Source organism: Apodemus sylvaticus, chromosome 15 (assembly GCF_947179515.1).
Source record: "Apodemus sylvaticus chromosome 15, mApoSyl1.1, whole genome shotgun sequence".
In the NCBI taxonomy this organism is placed as follows: Eukaryota; Metazoa; Chordata; class Mammalia; order Rodentia; family Muridae; genus Apodemus; species Apodemus sylvaticus.
In genome coordinates, this window is record NC_067486.1 from 41,978,028 (window position 1) to 42,001,355 (window position 23,328).

General features: G+C 39.9%; 3 protein-coding genes across 6 annotated transcripts in view; 1 reads left to right on the top strand and 2 right to left on the bottom strand.

Annotated features, from left to right (window-relative positions):
• Positions 1-23,328, top strand: part of Cmss1 (cms1 ribosomal small subunit homolog) — a 311,896-nt gene that overhangs the window by 22,890 nt on the left and 265,678 nt on the right. The gene's annotated exons all lie outside the window — the stretch shown is intronic.
• Positions 1-23,328, bottom strand: part of LOC127666360 (filamin A-interacting protein 1-like) — an 82,389-nt gene that overhangs the window by 14,598 nt on the left and 44,463 nt on the right. The window lies entirely within an intron of this gene.
• The window catches only part of Filip1l (filamin A interacting protein 1 like), a 43,363-nt gene continuing 22,652 nt past the window's right edge, over positions 2,618-23,328 (bottom strand). For all 3 annotated transcript variants that reach the window (XM_052159230.1, XM_052159232.1, XM_052159231.1), the window contains exon 2: positions 2,618-5,767. In XM_052159230.1, coding sequence (XP_052015190.1) covers positions 2,971-5,652 — 2,682 coding nt within the window. In that variant the 5' untranslated portion in view covers positions 5,653-5,767 and the 3' untranslated portion in view covers positions 2,618-2,970. The remainder of the gene's footprint in view (positions 5,768-23,328) is intronic.

Below are 23,328 nucleotides of genomic sequence, written 5' to 3' on the forward strand. Positions count from 1 at the left end.
CGTTCCCACCACCAAAACTCCTTGCTAAAATGACAAACAGAACTTGTTAGGATATTTAAGTATGTGGTGGAATTCTGCAGCTTAAGAAGCTAATGAAATTAGTGGGACTGAGTAAATGAAATTTGGCTTTGAAATAGGGCTCTGACCAATGAAAGGAAGTAGGAGCTTTTTATATAATCTTGGGGCTGAGGAGATGTCTCAGGAGTTTTGAGTACCACAAGCACTTGTCCATACAGAGACACACATACATTTACACAATTTTAAGAAAATAGCAATAAAAGTTAAAAAAACCCAATCTTTAGATATTTAGTCAGTCATTCATGGATAGTGCCCCTCTGCCTTCACATATGTCTTGTGAAGAGTTCTCAGCATCACTTCCTTTGTCCTTCTGCTTTGCGGGCATGTTCCAGTAACTTAGTGAATGGAAATTCTGCATTCTTACACATAGACTCTCTCCCTTCTTCTCTCCCTCTCCACCCCCCCCCCACAAATGTATGTCTATCACACGCATGTACAGTTTATATGAAAGTTAAAATTAAAGCCAAAAATCTATATTTTATATGTAATTTTAACGAAAAAGAATCCTTTTACTTTAGATAGTATGACACTTATAAAAAACTGTGTATGATTTAGTACTAAGAAACTACTAAGGTCATTTTGATGTTTATATGTTAATTATTGCACTCTTGTAAATGAGAGCTAGTCCTTAGAGGTTCTGCAAATTACAGTCAGTAGAGATTAACTACCCAGGAAGCCTATTTATAATTGATCTGCAACAGATAATACAATGATGACTTCTGTCCTGTCACTATAGAGCACATATAGCATTCTAAAACCTTATTAAAAAGAATTTCTATGGATCTTGTTAAAAAAAAAATCGAATCAGTGCAAACTGGCTGTGCTGATGGGCAGGCAGAATCTCTGCGCTCTACTGGGTGTAGTGTGCCAAGGTGGGGAGGGGGCCCCCCCCAACCCCAGGGTGCTCAGAAGGATCCTTCAGCTGGTTCTTTCTACTTGTTTCCCCCCCTGCTATGAAAATATGTTTTTAAGCTGTGCCTTTTTCTAACAAAATCAGGAAGGTTCTTGAATTCTTGCTAGTTTCCATTCAAAATTTTGCGATTAGTTGGTTGATAGTATTCAATATCACATGTGCCCTCTCTGGTTTACTGACTATAGAAGGAGCCCTTTTTCATTGTCGACTTTGAGAGGACCGCAGTGAGCTGTGTAGTTCCATTCAGAGTTCTACCCTGACTTAAAAATAACTTTGAAAACAGTTAGACCATCATGTATTTTGTAATACAGTTGGGTCTCTGCCGATTCCCAACCCCAAGATAAATGTGTTTAAACAGAAGCTTTCTCATTCATCATCAGCCTCAGCTTTCATCCACATTTATTTCATCATGATGCAAGCCCACAGCCTTGGTGTTGCAGTTCATCACCATGGAAGTGTTTCTGTCAACAAACCCATGCTCTGTATTATAAAATTGACTTTACAGGGCAGAGGAAGATACCTTTTACTTTTGAAAGGTCTTCCCAATTTGTCTGGATGTTGAAATGAACTGCACTTAAAACAATGACTGGCAGTAAAACTGACTACATTAAATTTTAACAGTTAAGTGTGTGGAATGGGAATGGAAAAGGGAAAATGGCGAATTAGCTGTTCTGAAGTCATCCTTTTAAAATGTGACTTGGGGACTCGATGTGTAATTTGAAATGTTCCTTTAAAAGCTGTGCTCTGCCCTGAGGTGTGGAACGTGCTTAGGGGCTGCAAGGAGTTTGGTGTCAGTCTCTAGGAAGCTTTGGCAGAGGCTTTTTCATGTGACCTGTGAGTGGCATAGCCACCCCAGAAGAAATCACACAGTCACCTCTGCTGCCACGCTGTGTGCTTAGTTCTTAAAGGGTCTTTTAAACTTGTGCTTCTAACTCTCTGCAGCTTTTATTTGCTTCTTGAGAGTTCTTTCTGAAATATAAATTGTATGCTTTTGATTGTAGCCTTACTCAAGCAGGGTAGGGCAGCACCCACATTAAGTAATTTTAGGAACCAAATAACACAGAACAAGAATGACACTTTTGTTTTGAAGCATAGTGTCCAGAAGTTTATGTCACAGTGGCTGATTCCAGATTTAGATGTAATATATGCTGTATGAGGATTTCAGTCTGCTTGAGAAACCTAGTCAGCCCTTGATAGTCAAGGAAACGTGTAGTTCCAAACGTGCTTTCTGGCTTCCCGTCACATGCCAGAGCTTTTTTTTTTTTACCATCAGTGTACTTGTGTGCTCACTAATAGAAAATTATTTAATATTATTTTATCCTGTCATTTAAAAACATTTTCTGACTTCTGTTAGTTCTTTTTTGAGCACTAAAAATATTGAGGTACATATCAAGAATGACATTAAGTTTGCCATAGTTATTTTGGTTCATTTTGAAGTCATAGAGCTGAAACTTTAAAATTTTTGAACCACTTTCTCCTCCTATAATACATGACGAGAACTACATATGAAAAAGAGATCCTGCTTATTCTTGAAGAAGAATTATTAGACATTTTAAACAGGAAATAAAAAGAAATTGTACATGCATATATGTAACACAAATGATCAAATGAAAATTCAGCAAGCAATGGCAAAAGAAACAAACTATTTACTGCTTTATAATGTTAAGTAATTCACCAAGACAAGTTGCAGTAAAATTAAAGTGAGTTATGGAAAATGAAATACATAAAGATGTATTTATACAAGTGCAGACTAAATATTTTCCATACAGGTATGTAAATAAAAAGATATACAGTAAGTGCACACTTGATGTGACTATGCAGGCAACACATAGTTAGTTCCAGATACTCTTGTACAGTCCATGCACAATCTTCCCAAAGTACAGGTTTAGTCATTCCTTTAAGGGATTTGGAGGGGTGATTAAAAAGGGACGGAGTTCCTTGCAAGAATATCAGTATGAACTGGATGAGGGTGAGGGTGGTCAGTTATATATATTACTTACTGTAATTTGTGATTGTCGAGGAAGAGGTGTGGCTGTTGGTGTGATAGTAATACTGCTGGTAACTTTATTGGTTGTTTTGTGTAGTGCCCCATTAGTTAAGCCTTGAGTTCTGTTATCCTGCAGTGGTGCTGAAGGGCTGGCAGGTCTCATGGGGCCAGCCACAGCTTGCACGTAAGGACTTCCTAAGTGAATGTGGATTTTATTATCCTCAGTAGTTATCACACTTGAGCTGTTACTGTTTGAACGTTGAAACTGCCATGATGACTGCCGGTCTGGGGAGACTCTGAAAATGGCATGCTTGGCGCTGATTTCTATGGGCTCCGGGGAGCAGCCGTGCTCAGGGGAGCTAGGTGAACCAGTCATAGCCAAAACCTGAATAGGTGACATTGTCCGCTCTGGAGTCAGAGAACCACAAGACTCTGGGGTCTGTGCTCTGGCAAATGTTGCCATGGTAACTGGGGACATGCTTTGCTCTAAGTTTGTAAGGCCTTCTGTAGAGCTTTTGGTCTTAACTGGTGTTATAGAGGCATTTTGGAGAATGGTAATTCTTTGCTTTGGGGTCCCACAGTTTGGTATCACTGCTGTGCTGGTGTAGGAATGAGGGCTCTCCGTGGTTGGACTTGTGATTTCAAGAGTGGCTGTATTTTGAGTGTGGTCTGGAGTAACCTTTATGTGAAGTGGCTGCCCAGGTGTGTGACTTAGAACCAGATCTCCAGGCTGCACAAAGTTGCCATTGGACTTAGTTTGTATTTTTCCATTCTGAGGATGGCCCTCCTTGGGTTTCATCCAAGGAATCCATAGTTTCCTGTTCACAGGAAGAGAAGAAGACTGGCTGCATCTGAAGGGCAGCTCAGACTCCTCCTCAGGAGGGTCGTCATCCTGGTCCTCACTCTCCTCATACAACTGACCATTGATCACTGCTCTTTCCAGAGGAATGAGGCTCCTATAGTCTGGCGGCTCATTGTCTGCTGCTTCCGTTTGAATTTCTTTGGAAAATACTTGCGGGTCAGAGATTCTTCTTCCGTTGAGACTAGGCCGGAGGGTCTTACTAAAATGCCGATACCTTTCTAACTCTTTAGTGAGGTTTTCAATTTCTCTTCCCAAGTCTCTGTTTCTGTTTTCTTGTTGGTTTAGTTTCTTTTGCAGAAGGGAGTGATCTCCCTGGAGGTGACAGAATAGGTCCTCTGTTGCCATATACTCAAGAATTTTCTCTTTTAATGCATCCACTTCTCTTGACAGGTGGCCTGATTTCGCTTCTTCTTCCTGGAGCCTCCTGAAAAGCCACTGCTCATGGCTGGACTCTGTCTTCTCTGCTAACTTGTACTTGGCAAGTTCCATTTTAGCTTGCTCCAGCTCTTGAGACAGAAACTGAGCCTTGTCTCTCTCGTTAGCATACCTCCGTTCTAAGGTCTCATACTCATCCTCTGTTCTCATGAGGTCATCCTCAATGGCTTTCATATCCTTTAGCTTCAGTTTCAGCTTCTCCACTTCTTGAGAGAGCTCTTTAATCTTATTGTTTTCTTGGTGCAATGCTGCAGTGGACTTACTGGAGTCTTGGTTTAATTTGTTTTTCACAAAATCTTTCTCAGATGCTTCCAGCGACTGAAGCCTGTTTTTCAGTATGGTGACTTTTGACAGGAGATCGTGTCCTTTCTCTTCTTCTGCTTTCAGTTTATTTCTGAGGTCATCTCTCTCCTTGGTTATGCTGCACATCTTCTCTTCTGCATCAGTTTTGGATTTGAGTGCCCTCTTGGTTTCCTCAATTAACTTCTCAGTCACTGATGTTACTTTATTTTGCTCCGCTTGGAGCTGAGAGGTGGTGGTTTGTAACTTATCTTCCGTTTGCTTTAATTTTTCACTCATTGTTTTGCGTTCATCTACAAGCATTACAGTTAAAGTTTTCAGTTTAGTTAAATCTTCCTTTAGTGTGATTTCTGTCTTCTCTAGCCGACTTTCAATGGCTTCTAGCTCTTTGATTCTGGCATTTAAACTCTCCAGCTCTTCAGACAACTGCTTTGTGGTCATCTTTTCTTTCTCTAAATTGCATTTCAGAGAGTAGCATTCTTGTTTGCTTTTGTCTAAAGCATCTTCTAATTTCTCCAGAGCCGTGATCCTTACACTGAGTTTGTCAACCTCCAGTTTGAAGTCTTTACTCTGTGCTGTCTCTTTCTCAAGCCTCTTATTCAGGTCTCTGCACTGCTCCTCCATTTTTATGAGCTCTTCATCTTTCCCTTCCATATCCAGCACGCGCTTCCTGAGCTCATCCACTTCATCCATGATGCCAGAGTTTCCATATTCTCCCTTGTTTATTTTGTCTTTTATATCCTGCAGCTCTTCCTCGGCTTTCCTTAAAGACCTGTTGGTCTCTTCTAACTCATCAATTTGCCGGCTCAGAGCTGCCAGCTTCTGTCGGAGCTGGCGATTTTGACTGTCCTCGTTGGTGAGCTTCGCCATAATTTTGTCTTGGTTTTGGTGAAACTCTGTGGTCTGTGTTTGCAGTTCTTTTTCTAGTCTAGTTGCCTTCTGCTCTTCTTCCTGAGCTCTGGCTTCAGCAAGGGCTAGTTTACCCTGGGTTTCCTTTGCACTTGTGGTCAGATCTTGGATTTTCTGTCTTTGAAGGGCGAGTTGAGCTGTAAGCCGTTGTTGTTCATCCACCACCATCAAAGCAAAAGACCTCAGCTTGATCAGCTCCTCTTTCAGGGCCTTGATTCTCCTCTCCTTCTCTTGCTCTTTCTTTCCCCAGGACTCGGTTTCCTGATCAACTAGTTTCTTTAATCTGAAAATACAGTAGCACAGATTGCAGTTAGTGCTTTAGGAATTCATCAGCTATAATTAACCATTTTTGTAATGTAAAGCAATTGTATCAGTTCATAGATAACATCCTGAGTTTGAGGGAGGAGACTCCTTATTAAAAAAAACAAAACAAAACAACAACAAAAAAACCCCACCAGATACCTTGCTAAGGTATCTTTTAAAATTTGTTTACCATTGATTAGTAACAGTTCAGGTTCACTGTTAGCATTAGAACAGTATATGGGCAAGAGTATTTGTTCTAAACTGTTTACGTAATCCCTGAGTAGTCCAATCTGAAAGCTGTAAAGAAAGGTACAAATTTGAGATTTCAGTTAGACTTGGCTTTGAAACTACACCAGCCCTGCCTGGCTAATTAACCTACCCAGGTCTCCATTTCCTCAAATGATCTCAGGGGCTTTTTGTGAAAGTGAGGCAATTCATCTAACATTATCTCAGTCCTGGCATTTGGTAACACATTTGATAACTGTTGCCATGGTGCTTTTTACATTGCTAATTCTTGCCCTGTATTAAGTGGCTTGCTTGAACCATTCTGTATGTGCTATATTACTAGTTACTGTTTAACATGTTGGTTATTAGGTAAGATAGTATTTTATTTTATTTGTTGGTTTGCACTAATAAGATAGCATGCTGGGAACCACTTCGTGTGTCTGTCTGCTGACTGCTATGTAAGAGGATCTAAGAGGCAACTGAGCTAGGGCTTGGAGTGCTCTAACATGTCAAAGGGAAGCTTCCTGATAAGAAATCCAGTGCTAGAAATAAAGAAACCCTGTTAGCAGGAACACACACTATTTTTCATTTAAAATTATCCATCATAACAGGAAGACATTTCCATGCAGAATATATGTTCTTTCCCATGCACTTGGTTACCTCTGTAGTGATGGTACAGTTTTAAACTTGTGAGTCTCTTAATTATACTAGGAATGGGCTAATTATAGGGGATGTAATTGCAGCTCTGTGGTATGGTGCAGAAGCCAAAATAGAATGGAATTACTGAAAAGTAAAAGGACTAACAACTTGAAAATATAAATATGTGCTTTCTAATCAAGCATGTAAAGTTCATAATATGTCAGTAAGCCTGTTTAAGTCAGCCAGCCAGCCTGCCTGCCTCTTTGTCTGTCCATCCATCTGTCCATCCTTCCATCCGTCCATCCATCCATCCATCCATCCATCCATCTGGCTAGCCTCATACAGGATTATAGAATTTTACCATGCCTGGCTTAATCAATCTTATTCTATTCTGGCTAATTAACTGACAATCTGTTGTCTTTTATCCTTGTCCCAGAATACTTGTAAAATTAAGAATCTAAGAGAACTTTTTTTTTAAAGTTGACAAATTTTGGGCAGTCTGCAGAATAAAGACTTCTTTATGAGATCCTAATCTGTTCTTTCTGTAATTATATTACTCAAGAAGGGGGAAAAAGCATGTTTAAAATAACCACATAATTTAAGAATTCTTAAGCTTTTTGGGTGATAGGATCTTGTTTTAGTTTGTCCTGTTTGAGGACCTGACAAAAGGCTGACATGTAAAGTTCTGAAGCTACTGGGCGGGAAGCTGGGTGCGGCAGCTGCTGACCTCATCTGTGGTCTTGGCAAGAGTCTTCATGACTCTCCCTGCTTGAGACACCTGGAAGGCAGAGAAACATGGCAGCTTCTTCCTGGTGGTTCACCAGAAGGGTCAGGGTAAACGGCTATGCTGGCAGACAGCTCCACAAACTTGAGCAGTTTCTGCCTGTATTTAAGCTTTCTTTTCATACTTGATGGTGATAACAAGGCATTGCAGCAGCTCCGTGTCTTCCTTTACTGGAGAACAATTTTACAACAACTCTCAAAGATTTCTTCTCAGCTTTTTAAACGAGAGCACGTGCTGTCCCCTTTTTTCCAAGAAGGGGGCAGGTTTTCTTAGTATGTAAAGAAGGGAAGTTTTTTTTTTTTTTTTTTTTTTTTTTTTTTTTAAGTATAATAGAAGACCCTTACATGGAATAACTGACGCCTTTTAGTGTAGTAACCAGCTTGTTGTGCTCAGTCTCTGGCAGCAAGCATGGTACACCTTCTTGGTATGATGTGTCAGTCACCTCACCTTTTCCTGGGGTTCATTTTGTCACTGATATGTCCATCTCCCTAAGCTCCACTACCAGAGCAAACATAGAGAACTGGTAAATTCGCTCCAATCCGAGGTACATGTGCACCTAGTGATACTGTCCTTCCTGCTGATTAGACCCAGTTTTTACACCTAATTTTTACATGATGCAATTTCAAGCCAGACTGCAGAGCACATCCCAGGATTGATCCAGAAACATGGTGTCTATCAGTGAAACTCTGAATTGGAAACTGGAATTAAAGGAAGGATGCCACTTTTAATTGTTTGGAAATGTATGTGTGTGTGTGTGTGTGTGTGTGTGCATGTGTGTGTATACACACATACACGCACACACACACATACATATATACACACAGTGATCTTTTAAACCTTGTTCTTTTAACACCTACATTTTTTAAAAATTCAAGTTTAAATTGGTACAGATACATTTTAATCTCTGCCATTCAATCTAAAAGTCCCCATTAATCAACTGGGTAATCAAATCATTCTTTGGTAACACAGTCTAATTTTTAAGTGATAGCTGCACAGGAATGTGTCCTAAGGTTTTCCTAGTGTCCCCAGATGAGCTCAGACAGGTACTGCTTTCTATCCAGAGGCTGTTTCTTAAGCTGCTGTTGTTGCTGTGCTCCTTTGGGACTCTGTAGCTAGTTCTAGTCGAGTTTCAAGCCAAGGAAAATTCCTTTGGTAAGCATTTGCTAAGTATGGCGGCTACTTTGAAAGGGTTGTTGGAAAGAGAGAGCTCATTGGACACAGATGAGATTCAGAGAGTCTATGGGAACTATGAGTGTAAGCGCTGATTTCCTGTAAGCTCTCTATGATTCAGCTCTGCAGAGTACGTGGACCCTTGCGTGTACATGGACCTCCATTTGAAGACGCCTGTCTTGGAGGACTCATGTTCATACTCAAATACTGACATTACAGGATTACAGGGACATCCTGCCCAGTAAAAACAGGTTGTAGAAGCCGATTTTATGGATTCAAATGTGAGGTAAATGAATCCAAACTGGCTTAAGCAATGTCTTATTACAGCTTTTTAAAGAGTTTCTTTTATGACTCAAAGTTGTTTTAACTTACTGTGGTTTATCACTATTATTATGTGCAATGCCAGTTACTTGCTTTTTCAAAAATATCACATCTGTCATCTTGAGTGTTTTTTGTACCAACCATAATGCTGGCTTTTCAATATGAATGATACATTCAGAGTCCTGTCAGTTTTTATTTATATGCATATATGTCAACATTCATCAGCCTATATTCGTTCTTCTCAGTGTGACATGATTAATAATATGCAGCATGCAATGTACACACAAAACAGATGGTGCCTATCTAGATGCTGTATGGCCAGTCATACCCATAGAATTTATTTTACAGTTCTCACCATGTTTGTTTTTGTATTATTTATGTACATCATAATCAACCCCACTGAAATATTAACTTCTTGAGAATACACCATGCATGTAAGGGATTCATTTATGTTTTTCACACTGTCCTGAGAAGTCCTATAGAGGGAACCAAATGAGTGGGTGAGAGTTTATTTGAATGAATGAGTGAATGAGTGACTAGAACAGTGAACAAATATGCCATCCTATGGAGGATATGTTAACATTGTCCTAAGCAGTTTTGTTTACTTTTTAAAGAAGATTTTATAGTGTTTAACATACGAGTTTTAGGTATTTAAGTAAATGTGGTATAAGTGGGTTTCTTTCTCAGTGTTCTCTCTATTTCATAATTAAGGAGCCTCTAAAAACAAAAAGCAACAGCAAAATAAGACTCCTAGAACCATTTCTTTCTTCACATCCTTGCACCCCATACTTTGTGTGGTTATTTGGTTAGGAGTCTTTAAATGGTCACATGCTAGCCCATCACGTTTCTTTGATTATTTCACCTCTGCAAGGTGAGATAGAGGCTACTTCCATACATTTTCTTGCTGATCTGGCGCACTGACCCGTAAGTGGAAATGCTGCCCTCACCGTGCTGCTTTAGTCACTCTTACGTGTGTTCTCCTGACTGTCAGTTCTGGTGCTTTAGTTGTGTTAGATCCCATTTTATATATCTTTTTAATTCTTGGTTTAATATGTCATTTTAATTACTGCATTGTAGTGATAACAAGTTCTAGCAATTTAAAGAGTACTACATGGACTTTGTTGGAAAACTTCCTCCTTTTAAGATCGTTACTATAATTTATGTTTCCGCTGTGCTCCTTGCCTTTTCAATGGGACTTTTCACTGTTAGGAGTATTCATAAAAATACTTATGGCCAGCCTTTTTTATTCTGTGTATGCTGCTTCCTTTTATTTATCTTACAAGTCAAAGGGTTGCTCTTTTTCCTCCTTTTAATTACAGTTACCGCATACCACAGCCATGGGGTAATGCTCCGTTTATCTGACTTGGTCAGCAAGATCTAGAAGAACAGGCAGATTTTTTTTTTTTTTTTGCATCTGCAAGCCAAGTATGAGTGTACTACATCTGTGTCTGCTTTATGTCTCTGTTGCCGAAGATCCTGTCATCATCGTTGAGATCATGTAGAGATACCATAAATGGGCCCAGAGTCAGCAGGCCGAGTTACTATTTTTCTTCACTGTGAAGTAAGAATTAGAGTATAAAGTGACAGAGGAGGTTCTTTGGGTGTATATGAAAAAAGTGGGTTGGGACCCGTAATTTGGACAATCTTGTTTAGTTCCGCATTTGTCTGGGAGAGTGAAATAACAAAGCTTGGGAAATGTCCTCGGATAAGTCAGATAAACAGGATTCTGCGAGGACCTCAGAGCAGGAACTGGTATGGGTGACATCTTGCTATCTTAAAATCGACAAAAGAACAAAGTAATGGGCTGAAGATTCCCTTAAAGGAAAATGCTAAAAGGTCAGATTACAGAACTAATAAAAGGCCAAGTTCACAGAGCTGGGAGGAAAAGGCAGACAACTACAGAAGAGAATATTTCATCTTCAAGCCAACGGAGGTACCTGTGAAATCTGGGCTAGGAAAGATACTGCCCGACCCCTACACCAGGTGGCCACTTGGAAACCTTGGGCTGGGCCTGGGAGAGGAAATGGGAACAGGGACAGAAGAATACCTTATTGAGTTTTATCGGCATGAGCTGAGTTGTGTGTTATCTGCTCCTGAGCTACAGTATCAGGGACCTTTCTAGTTAGGACATTCATGTCAATGAGTGTTCACCGAGGACACTGATGCCGGCCTGGATGTAGCGTCTGTCTAGCATGCCAGAGGCACTAGGCTCAAACCTCAGCACTACAAGAACTGAAAGAAAACCTAAGATTTTTAAAGTGCCACAAATCTTGTGACCCAACCATCTTTTAGTTCAAAATTTTTAAACTAAGAAATACTTAATCAGATTTTCTTTTTGCAATTTATGTGAACAATTAAGGGAGGTTGCAGTAGCAAGGGGGAACTTAAAAAAAAAAGGCATATTCTACTGAAATTGTATGGAGAACCTACTTCCTTCTCTGGGAAAGGGGGCAGGGTCACCTTTGCTCACTCCCTTCTGAAATGTGCTTCTTAGCTATTTGGGAAAGACTCCTCAGATCAAAAGTGGTTTCCCTTTCCAGACTTTACATTTGGCTTGAGCCTGCCACAGCCATGACAGGACTGCTCTGTGGACGTGTCTTTAGGGGGAAGCACTGCATTCAAAGGTAGTTGGCATGAGTTGCTCTGGATGCTCATCAAGCTGTCTTCCCAACAGTGTTGTGGCGGGAGTGGTGGTCAGGTTCCTAACGCAGAACATTCTCCTTCCCTTTCTACCCACCTCCTGAGCTTCTTTTGTTCCTTCACATTTGCTTTCTTTTACATAGGGCTTGTCCCCACTTTCCTTATAGTATAGTTGATAATAAGTAATGCAGGTAGTTGAGTGACTGTAGCCTGTGCTCTGGTCAGCCCTGAAACATGCATTGGTGGTCTGTACTGAGGTGGTGTAATGAGAAATGTTTGCAGACATTCTAGATGTTCCAACACTCGGGGGTAAAGATGTAGAATTGTCTGGCTAAGAAATGCCATTTAGAATGGGTTAATTTATGGAAAAACTTTTGTTACTCGTAACATTTCTTTATCCGCTGCTCAATTATATTTGAGATCAGCCATTAGTTTTCATTTCTTTTTTTTTGTTCACAGATCTACTCTTCAGCTCTTCTCCCTTCCCAGAAGAAAGTGAATGTACAATTTCCAGTGCAGTGCAGCGTACCAAATGGATGTCACTAGCTAACCTCCCCAAAGCCTGTGTGACACTCAAGTCACACTTACTCTTCCTTCCAAAAATGTGAACGTGCACCTTCTCTGCTGGGCTCACAACTCAGCCTTGATCTGTTTGGGCATGCAAGGGTGGCAGGGTGGGCCAGCTGGCTCAGACCGACCTGAAGGGCACAGCCTTTTGATTTTTTCGTTTTTGTTTTTGTTTTCCTGTAAATATTTGGTAGGCTTTGCTACTTGAGTTAAAAAGAAATTGTTAAGACCACTAAGATTATGTTTTGTGATCTGTTCTAAAACAGAAAAACAAACAAACAAACAAACAAACAAAAAAACAGGTTTGGAGGAGGAAGCTATACAAAGCTGCCTTCCTGCTGAGAACGCAAGAGGTTGAAAGATAGGCTGACTTTTCTCAGAAACTGGTAACTTAAGGTTTTTCTATTGGGAGATTTTTGACAGGATCTCCCTAGGACAGTTCAAGCTATCCTTGAACTTGCAATCTCCCTGTCTCAGCCTCTAAGTGTCTACATTATTGAATTTGTAGTTGATTTTATATGCTTTTAATTCCTTGAGCAATATGGATTTCAGTCTTTGGTTACAAATTAGTATTTACAAATAAATATCTCAACATTTGTACATTAAAAGTTGGCATCCCACTCTATTATTTGTCTTCCAACTGTAACTACCGATGTTAGTTTCTTACTGTACTTTCCAGACTAGTGTCTAGAAACAGACAAACAAATATAAGGTCCCCTGTTCTCTCCTCTTACATGAATAGTACATAAACCATCCCTTTTGTCATACAGCCTTTCTGTCCTCAAGCAGGGGCAGAAAAAGTAAATTAATCTGGTTATGATAAGTCTTCACAAGTTTCATGTCAAAATTTGCCAGACTTTAAAAGAGAAAATAATGGGTAAAGTTATGGGAACTAAAGACTTTTTCCACTTTTGAAAGTTTTTAGTAGGAAAATAAATTCTAATAGTGACCTTATTGATTTAGAACAGCCCCTTGCTGTAGATTCCTACCATTGCAGTGTACAGCTTCTTGGTAGTCTTGGTACTGGACTCTAGGTCCCAGTGTGATATGCTGCACCTACACAGGAGGATGCAGACAGACTGAAGGTCCTTACCTTGCCACCTGACTTTACTTAATTCTTTTAACTGTATAAGCAAGCACTTAGTTTTATAGGATGGAGAGGTCTACTATAATTTAGAGCAGTTAACTTACTGAACAGCACAGATAACCAAACCAGAATGAGAATATATTGGCAGCAAAACCTGTGCTTCACACAGTCACATGCCCACCCCCACCTAAACATGTCACATGTGAGAAAACACACATAGACTGTAGACCCACAGCTGTAGAAGCGTATGCTGTTTCTCCCATCTGGCTTACTGGTCTCCCCTTTACTCAGTCTGCTTTAGTTATACCAGGTTTTGAGGTTCCTGTGTGCCTTTGTTTTAAGTTTCCCCTTGGGAGGTGCAGGACTTTCACCATATCTAGTCCCATTTACCATAGCACCTATTGCTTATTTATATTTATGCTTTATTTATGTGCTTATTATTCTTTAGAATATAAATATCATGGTCTGCAGAAATGACGTAGTTGGCTTTGACTGTTCTTTCAGAGGACCCAGGCTCAGTTCCTAGCACCTATATAATGGTTTACCTGGCGTTATCTGTAACTCCAGCTCCAAGGGCTTGGACACCCTCTTCTGACCTCTGTAGGCACAAGGTATGCATGTAGTTCACAGACATACATGCAGGCAAAACACTCCCCCCAAACCCCCCAAAAAGGATATAAACTTTATAGGTAGAGAAGTGTGTGTGTGTGTGTGTTCATGCATGTGCATTTTATTTAGTAAACTGGCCAATCGCTGGCATCTGTTATATTCAGTGCTTCGTTTCCACCTTGAAAGCAGTGCATAGTACTTACTTGATATGTAGTAGATATTTGAACAGACAAATACCTGTTCTACTTTTGAATCAGATACAATATTAGAGAGCTAGGGGATAAATATAAATAGCAGACACACAGTAGTCCTTTTTCACTACAGAATAGAAAGAATAGAAATGGCTGAGCAATTTTTTTTAGCATGTAGAATCATTGTCTATATTTTATCAATGAACACTCAGTCAGGCTCAGAAAAGTTTAGTAATTTGTCAGAAATCCAGCTTGGAATTAGCAGAACCAGAATGTCAATGCGATTAATGCTCTGACTTCTGTTCTCCACTAAGACATGTTTACACCAACGCTGTATCCTGTGCACCATCCCGTCTGGGAATCTATGTGCTAGAATATCCTACCTGTCAAAGACAGGAAACGTCATACTGCTACCAGCCATTGTTGTTCACTTTCAACAAGTTGTTTGTTCACAAAACAACTTGTTTGTTCACTTTCCTTGTTTGGCACTTTCAACCTTGCTCATGGATGGTAACAAATATCCTCCTCATCACTGTAATAATAGAGCAAGTTTAGTCATTCAGCATAAATTTGTAGTTATTTTTGGATAGTTTTAAAAATTGTGACTTTGCCAGTAATAACATCTCACAGTCCCTAGAGGAGGTAAGTGTGTGTCATACATACCATTTCCATAGAACATTTTAAGGAACTTTTAAGTTCTCGGAAAATATTTTTAGCAGACAGCGTTTTCTCAGGGAGACTTGAAGGGCACAATAACTGTATGCCCTTGGAAATGTACCATTTTAGCTTGTTTATAATATTTATGTGTATTTCCCTTATTAAAAATTATATTTAGCTGTTCTTTTGTATCTTAGTAGATTGAGAAAGTAGAAATGGATTTTCTAGAAAAGTATTCTAACATAGGTATTAAATTTTTAAAAATCTCATTGATCATTACCTGGTTTTCAGTTGTTTTTTTTTTTTTTTAACTTTTCCAGACCTTGTTTTTTTCATTCAGATATTAGAAGTATATATTTGAAAGATTAGCATAATTCCCTTCAACACTCATTTATAGGTTGATTTTGTTTCTTTTAGTCTCCTTAAAAATAGTTGTAAGGAACGTATCCTTCTTTGGGTGTTTTTGAGAATATTTCCAAAACCATAACCCTGATGTATATAGCCTTTTTTCCCTCCTCTCTTTCCTTGCTCCTTCTTCTCTTCCTATTACCCTCTTCCTCAATTTTCCTTTTCTTTGGTTTGCTTACTTGAATTTATTGGCATTAAACATCCAAGCAAGGACCAGTCATATGCCAGAGTGGGTGAGGTCGGTGGTTTTCACCTCCTGGTAAGGAGCCTGGCTTCCCACACGGGCAGCGGCTAACTTGGTATGCTTGGGAAGCCAAACATTTCCAGACTTGTTTGAGGGAAATTCAAACTTCAGAAATTTTAAAACCACAACAACAGTCTTATGGTTCACTGTGACTACTGAAGTCATACAGTTTGCATGGAAACCATGTAGATAAGAATGCCGAGAGTGTAAAATGAGAAGAAACATTTTCATTCTTAGAGAGGACTTGGGGTTTTGGTTTGGTTTCGTTCTTCATTTTAACTGTAATAAATTAGGGAAATGGGAGCATTTCATAGTATATAGAGGGTAGGGTAGTTGAAGAGTGGGTTATTACTCTGTCGCCTGATTTCTTGTTGAGCAAAGAGATTTCAGACTACAGTGGGCATCCTCTGTCTGCCCTCACCTACTCTTTTTAGTCCCGAGGACCTAAACTTTGGTTTATGACTTTGGAAAGCTGTCACTTGAGGGCCATATGTAAAACCAAATTACAGGCAGGCAGGAAACAGTTTTGTTTTTGTTTTGTTTTTTTCTTTCTAAAATGTATTGGAGCACAGGTAACTATTGTCCTGTGTTTTTGTTTTGTACATCCTTTTCACTCATTGTGCAAATTAAAATTATGTTGTTATCAGAGCAGTTTGGTTTACATTTCCATTTTCTATCATTTCTGAGCCTTCAGAAAGCCTGCCAGTGTAGCATTGGGCTGCAGCTGATGTCTAAGCTCAGGCTCATGACATGAATTTTGCTATACTGTAGGCACTTCCATCAAGATGTTAGTATTCAGCCATAGTTTTCCAGCACACATCACAACTCCGTACGATACCTGACTTCTGTTGACTGACTGTGTATGTATGAGTAAAACATTAGTTACTTGAATTAATGTCTCTGTCTGTAAGGCATAGTTTATTTATAGCAGAATTAAAGAGAAGCCTCAGAGTGTGTCTCATGTTTGCTGTATGAATACCCGGAGGTAAAACTATAGTTTACATTAATTTTGAATTTTTAGCAGGCAAATTATTTCATGTTTTCTTTACTTAATAGCTACTGGATATGGGGGAAGCAAATCTAGACTTTGCAAACAGTTGAAAAACCAATTTTAACAAATCCCATTTCAGTAGGTGGGGAATCTGGGCCAGAATGTTCTCAAGATGTCCTGCTGGTCCTTCCCCCACCTGCCTCCCACCTCAGAGGCAGGAAGAAGGCAGTACTTTCGTGACTAAGATCTGGAAAGCCTTGGACAATTCTCCGACCTGTGTTCCATAAAACAAAAGCCTCCAGCAATCTTTAGTTTTTCTTCCTTCCTTTCCTGTTTAATGTTGTGTACAAGTTAATATGTCAAGAGATCGAATGACTCATCAAGCCTTAGTGGCTTGTAACTATATTGAGAACCTTATTTGGAATTTCATGACATTCAGATTTTTGCTCCTTTCTGTAGAAAGCATTTGTTGTGGTCAAAGTTACAGCTGTAGTTAAAAGCAAAGAAGTAAACCTTAGCGTTAAAACACTTAAAATGTCATGCTAAATTGAAAATACTTGAAACTGAGAAACTAACACCCAAGAGAAAGGCACTTAGACTGTTAGTCTTCTAAAAGAGAATGCAATTGTCTGTCTAAGATCTGACTGTAAGCCTTTAGCTCAAGTTTTACATCCATTTCACAAACATTTCATTTGCGTGCCTCTGAGGCTGAGGCTCAGTGAAGTTTCAGGATTAAACAGGTTCCAGGATAGTTTTTAAACCTTTTGTGTTACTTGCGCTCTTCCATACATTAATAGCTCAGTAACTTGGGTCTTCCTTCAATTGATGAGGTGCCTTTGAGCCTTGAGGAGATGTGTGGGTTTTTCATGGGGTGAGATTGCCTTCCAGCAGGGGACCTGGGGCCAAGGATAACCTCTCAGTGGCTGAGATCAGGTCACAAACAGATTTTCTCTAGTAAGCTCTGTCCTTTACTTCATTGCTGGTTGTCAGAGAACCCGCACTCCTCTGGGCTGCCTCCTACAAAGCATTTCCTGGGTCCTGAGACAACCCCTCTGTCTCGGCCTGGTAGAAGATAATAGTAAGCCCAGTTAGTAGGGAGCCTTGTAGCAAGGCAGGCATAACTGAGTCACAGGCAGCGTTTACTGAACATCTGCTCTAGGTACGGAGCTGTGCCAACTGCCTCCGCAGCGTACACAATCCCTTCACCGTAAACACTGAAATCGTTTACGTTGTCCATGGAAGTCCAGGTTGCTCTGAGGCCTAACCAGTGGGCTCAACAATCACTGTGTGTGTGTCTTGTCCTGATTTAAACTTGTGCTTTAAGTTTTACTTTAGGCTCTTAGCCTAGTAGACTAAGCCCAACCTCTCTACAGTGTGCAGAAGTCCAGTGGCATTTACCTTTCGTGAGCAGTTCTTTGAGTTGTCTAACTCTGGCTTACCTCCATTCTACTGTCCTCACAGCCCTTAGTTTCATGACATCTCTTCAATATTGTCTTGTACTGCCTTCTGTTTTTAATATATTGTTTGCTCTTAAAGGATTGATACCTTTATACCCTTCACTAGGTCTGGACTCTATATACCCAAACAACAAACATTTTTTTGAACATTTTCTTGAGCCTACTCTCTTAGAATGAGTGGGCTAAAAGTCTCAGAACACAAGAAGTGGTGCTCTCATACCTGTCACTTCTCCCCTTACTGTGAGGGGAGGAGTTCTTGGAGCAAAGGCAGATGAAGTCCATGTAGGAAGACTTGGTCAGGAAGCCTGACCTTTGCCTTAGATTCCTTGTATTTATGCTCTACCTAATGTGCTCAGTGAGACTGTAAGAAGACTCCTGCAGAGTATAATGTGGAGAGGTGAATGGACCCACAAACCCCTTGACAGAATTGTCGCCTTTATTTGATAGGTCCCCATACAGGTGTATAAACATGCATATGTTTATCTATACAACTTTTATATCTTATAATTTTTTTTTATATTTCTATAATGCCTCCTACCTCCCTGAGGATGCTATGCCATTTCATGCATGATGGGTTGAGTGTTTATGTTAATACTGAATGAAGTGATGCTATTTTTAAGTGGTAATCTTCCCTGTAGCCAAAGTGGATTCATTTCCCACAAATTCCAGAATGATTCACCTCTTTCATTGTTCCCAATTAGCAGACTCACAAGCTAAAGCTAAGTGACTGAGACAGCATCTCTGCATTCTTTCAGGTTCAGCAGAAACCCCAGGACATTTCCCATGTGCTCCTGAGCCTAGCATTTCCTTTCTTCAAGTTTAACAGTTGCAGACAGTCAGTCCAAATGCAGTGAATATTGTACATTCCTCTTATGATCTGCACAAGAGATTGTTTTTGTTTTGATTTGCATTTTTAAAAATTTCAGAGAGGAAAAAAGAAATCACCTTTAAACTTTTGTTCCCAGACTAGTGGGCTGTGAGACACCATGAATCAGGCAGTTCTGCTCTTGTCAGAGCAGCCTGTCTCCAGAGACTTCCCTTATCCCTGAGGCTGCTCCGTAAATGATTTGGAGGTCTTTCAGGGCTAATGTCCTTATGTTAGGTCTAGCTGCACTAATCTATTTGTATTGACAGATCAATTTTTAAGTAAATTATCTACTTGATCAGAATTCCTATAAGGACTATTGCCCACCATTCAGTCTTTTCCCAAATACTGAGATACTTGGGATAGATGACATTGTTTCCTTTATGAGGTTTGGAGAAAACAAGGGTCCAAGAGGCTGGCCTGGTGAACGAATGGCAGAGCCTGTTATTATTAAAACTCTTTAGTTTCTCCAACGAGACAACACTGTTTGTCAGTACCAGTAGCATCACTAGTACGCAAGCTCAACAATTAACTATATTCTGTTGTTTATTTATTTATTTTTGGTGGGAAGGAGGCAGCTGAGGTAAGAGTCTGTCCAGGTTGGCTGTGAGCTGGTTCTATAACCAAGGATGATTGTGAATTCTTGAATTACCACGTTCCTCTTCATCTCAAGTACTAGGATCAAAAGCATGCACCCAACCACACCAGGCTCTGGTTTTTTTTTTGTTTGTTTGTTTTGTTTTTTTTAATTCCTGCATTGTTTAATTTTTATAAACAGCTAATGTCTGTGATGTACAGTGTCTCAGTTAACTCACTGAGAAGCAGAGACGGGGCCAAGGACAACTGGAGCCTGTGTGTAAGAGGTACTGGTGAGCTTTTCTTCATCAATTCAAAGCTAGGCAATGGCTAAGGTTAATGACTTGGTGTGGTGTGTGGTGAACTTGCTTGCTGTCCCACCAGCCCATCTTATTCTTAGCAAGGTTTGCTTGCTGTTTCTGAAACAAGATGTAAGACTTACACTGGATTCACAGTAGGCAGTGAAGTTGCCTAACTATGGAATTTTAGATATAGGAAGTACACACAGAAACTCTGGAATCCAAGTCCAAAGGAAAACAGTTGGCTCCTTTTCAGTTACTTGGAGGGTGAGTTATTTGACCACATGCCTGTACCTTCCAAGCCTGTACCTTGCAAGCCCACAGCCAAGGCCCAGAGATCAGAGATTCTAAGGAATCCCTTCTTCATTAAGGAGAAACCACTGTACTGTGCTGCATTCTTTCATGCCCTGCGGCAGTTCACCTGGTGCTCTTTCTCTGTTTTCAAGCTCATTATTTGGGGGAAGGAGTTAAAGGCTACAGAGAGATGGGTGGGCCAAGAGCTAAGAAGGGTTGACTTAGTCTCTGTACATACTCTATCTGGGACACTAAATTTAAAGCAGTTTCTCTGTCCTGACTCCACTGACTGGTTTGTTTTCTGGCCTTTTTATTTCTAAGTCAATTTTGTAGTTAATTCAAGCAGTGGCAGAGATGTGTTTGGGATTCGGGATCAAAATGTAGCCCACCATTGGCAGAGTATACCTTCTTCCCAAGTCAGAAGCTTCTGGGGTTCTAGGATCATTTATTCATACTTTTATTCAGTGTCCTTCTTGTCCTAGTGACACACCTAGTAACAATAGCTAGCTACTTCCCTAGAAGCTAGGGAGAAATGATACTGAAGTACTTTATAATCCCAGATATAGACAATAAACTAGTTAATATATAATAAAACGTTACAGTGTGTGGTGTGGGGGTAAAGGAAGCAAGGTGTCAGCAGTCATAAATGGCCTTCAGAGGTGACTTTCCTGCATCTTATGGGGAGGGTGTTTTAAAAGTATTAAGCCTCTGGTTTTTGAAAGAGGGCTTCTTAACAGCTAAGGAGGTTGATACTAGCAAGTCACTTGTCAACCTAGTCACTATGATGTCAGCACATTCCCTGTCCACAGCACCTCTCACCTCAGATCAAGGGTGGGCTTTGCCATTAGATGGCCTGGGTAAGCTGTATCAACCTCATCTCACTCCCTTCCCTTTGTTCTCTTATTATGTATTAATGAGAACGTAAAACACCCTTCTCGTTAATGAATTTTATGTTTAAATTACCACATACAGTGCTGAGGCTACTTCTGAGGCCTCTGTTTGCTTGTCTTTTGAGCACTAATTAACGGAGAAACCAGTAGTGGGCTACAGTCCAGCAGTGGAGGAGTCTTGGCTCTGCCCTTGAGTTTCTCAGCATCGCTGGTGCTGGTCACACTAGATATCAGTGTCTTCTGTAATGTCGGGCATCTGGATCAGCGACTACTGTCACATGCAGCTGTGAGGTTCTGCTGGTATGCTTTGCAGTGGTAGCAGTGTGTACACACATGCTCTTGACTTATCCTATTGTCCATTTATAACCTACTGAGGCTTGTCTTAAATGCATCTCTGTGGAGTTGGATGTTTGCTATTCTGCTGTCTGTGTTCTGTCATTTGCTGATAATCGGCCTTTGGACTAGAGTAAGTAATGCCAAATTGAAACAAGAAATTGGGTATGTCTGCACCTATCTGTCTCAGTGGTCATCTACCTATCTCCTGTCTTGTGCAGACATTCCTTAACTTTGTCATCATAAAGGAATTGTATTAAGACTTCTTTGGGAAGCAGTTGAGCATAGGAATGTGAGAGTGGTTAGGTTAGAGAAAGAGCATTGCTACTGTGGTCTTTACTGTTCTTGAACTCAGAAGTACAACTGCTCTGTGATCCTATCTTACTCTGCTGAAACCTTTCACACAGCATGAAGAGGGAGGTTTCCTCTCAGGGCTAAAATTGCTTGGCAAGACCCCTCACCTTTGTTGGCCTAGCTTTCCCAGTCAGAGGCACGGTTAGTGAGATTAGTGAGGGAAAGAGAATCTCAAGTCTGTTCCTTAATGAAAAGGAAGGATGTGGGAGTGTTTACAGCTGCGTTGTTGGTGATGATCTATCAGTAATCACTTAACCTCTTAGGAGGATGAGACAAATGGCACACACACCTCACTCCAAGGACGCAGCCAGAGGAGAACCTAATAGTCTTTGCAGTATACATCAAACTCTAGTGATTGGGTTGGTGACTCAGAGTGCTGCCGAATGCTGCCACAATGGCAGAAGCAGCTATAGGAATGCTGCTTTGGGCATTTGTGAATCTCTTCTTTAAGATCATTTAAGCATGGTTCACAGGAACTGGGTAATCAGTTGAAAAGGAAGCAGCATTCATAGTCCATCACAAATTACATAAACTTAAGGTAATTTTTCAAAGATTGGATGTATGAACAACAGGTGGCACCTTTCAGGTCCCTGGGGAGACTGAGGCCAGTGTTGCTTGCCCTCTGTCCTTCTTCCTGTAAATAAGAGAGTTTCATGTTTTGTCTTCTGTGTTTGTTATTTTCCTATTTACCTTGTAAAAAAATCTACAAACAATTAATGAAATTTTTTTCTTCCTCAATTCTCACAGTTAAAACTTCAAACTCTGTTCATTATCAGAGGTACTTGTTTGATGGGAACAAACCAGAGAGAATCTTAAAATGAAATCCATAGCGTGCGCGCGCGCGCGTGTGTGTGTATGTGTGTGTGTGTGTGTGTGTTATGGGAAATTAGTTGAAATTTCAATAAGACTGGAAAATGAGGACAAACCACTTGATTCATATATTAACAAAATACAACAAAAATCCACTGATTAACAGCTATGTTAATTGCTATAACAGGGGAAATAAATTTACAAGCCTAAGACTGCAATGTGCTTTATCTGAAGTGTAAAAAAGACAAAAGAAAAAAAGATAAAAGAAAAAAAAGAAAGAAAACAAATTCCCATGGTGAAGATTGTCATGAAAACTGAGAAATGTTCACCTAGACAGCCCACTTTGACAGAGTGTACCCATGATAAATGTGGTTTAACTTTCAGTTTTAAAAGAGGTCCTAATTTTTAACAACATGCTTAAAAGTGCATATCTGGAAAAAAATGTAATATTAAAATCTGTGATTGAAATGTTATAAAATGTTTGTATGCTTAAAACCGAAGGCAGACTCTGGGACACAGCTTCCAGGGCTCTGACAGAGGTTCCTGCCTTTCAACAGTTGAGCTATGGTTTATGTTACAGATGGTACTTTGATATAGCCGAAACAATAATTGATGGTTTCTGGTTTCCCCTTCTACTACTTTAGAAAATGCAAATGCCTTTTCTCAAGGCAGGGATTTTTCACCTTCCAATCACTGTCCATAAAACACAGACAGACAAACCATCCTCCTCTCTTCTGTTACATATTCTGAACATCTTCACTGTGACCTCGCTGCCTGCTGGCCCCTCTCGTCATGAGACTTCTCTTGGATTGAAATAATGGTTTGGAGGAATCTTACTTCTTAGTTCTAACTTGCAGTTTATTTATCCTATCTTCAGATCTGATAACATGTAATTTATTTTTAGAATAGAAAAAAAAATCAGCCTTTTACTTCTCCAAATAAAAGTAACACAAAACAAAAAAATCATGTAGGCAGCAAAAATGGTAGATGTGTCATATACTTTTAAAACTCAACTACAAAAACATTTCTCAATTTTGATCACATTAAAAAACCTGTTTCATTTTAAAACCTCATTTAACCCCCCCCCCCCGACAAATACTAATAAAATATTCCTTTGGTTGTAGTTCCTT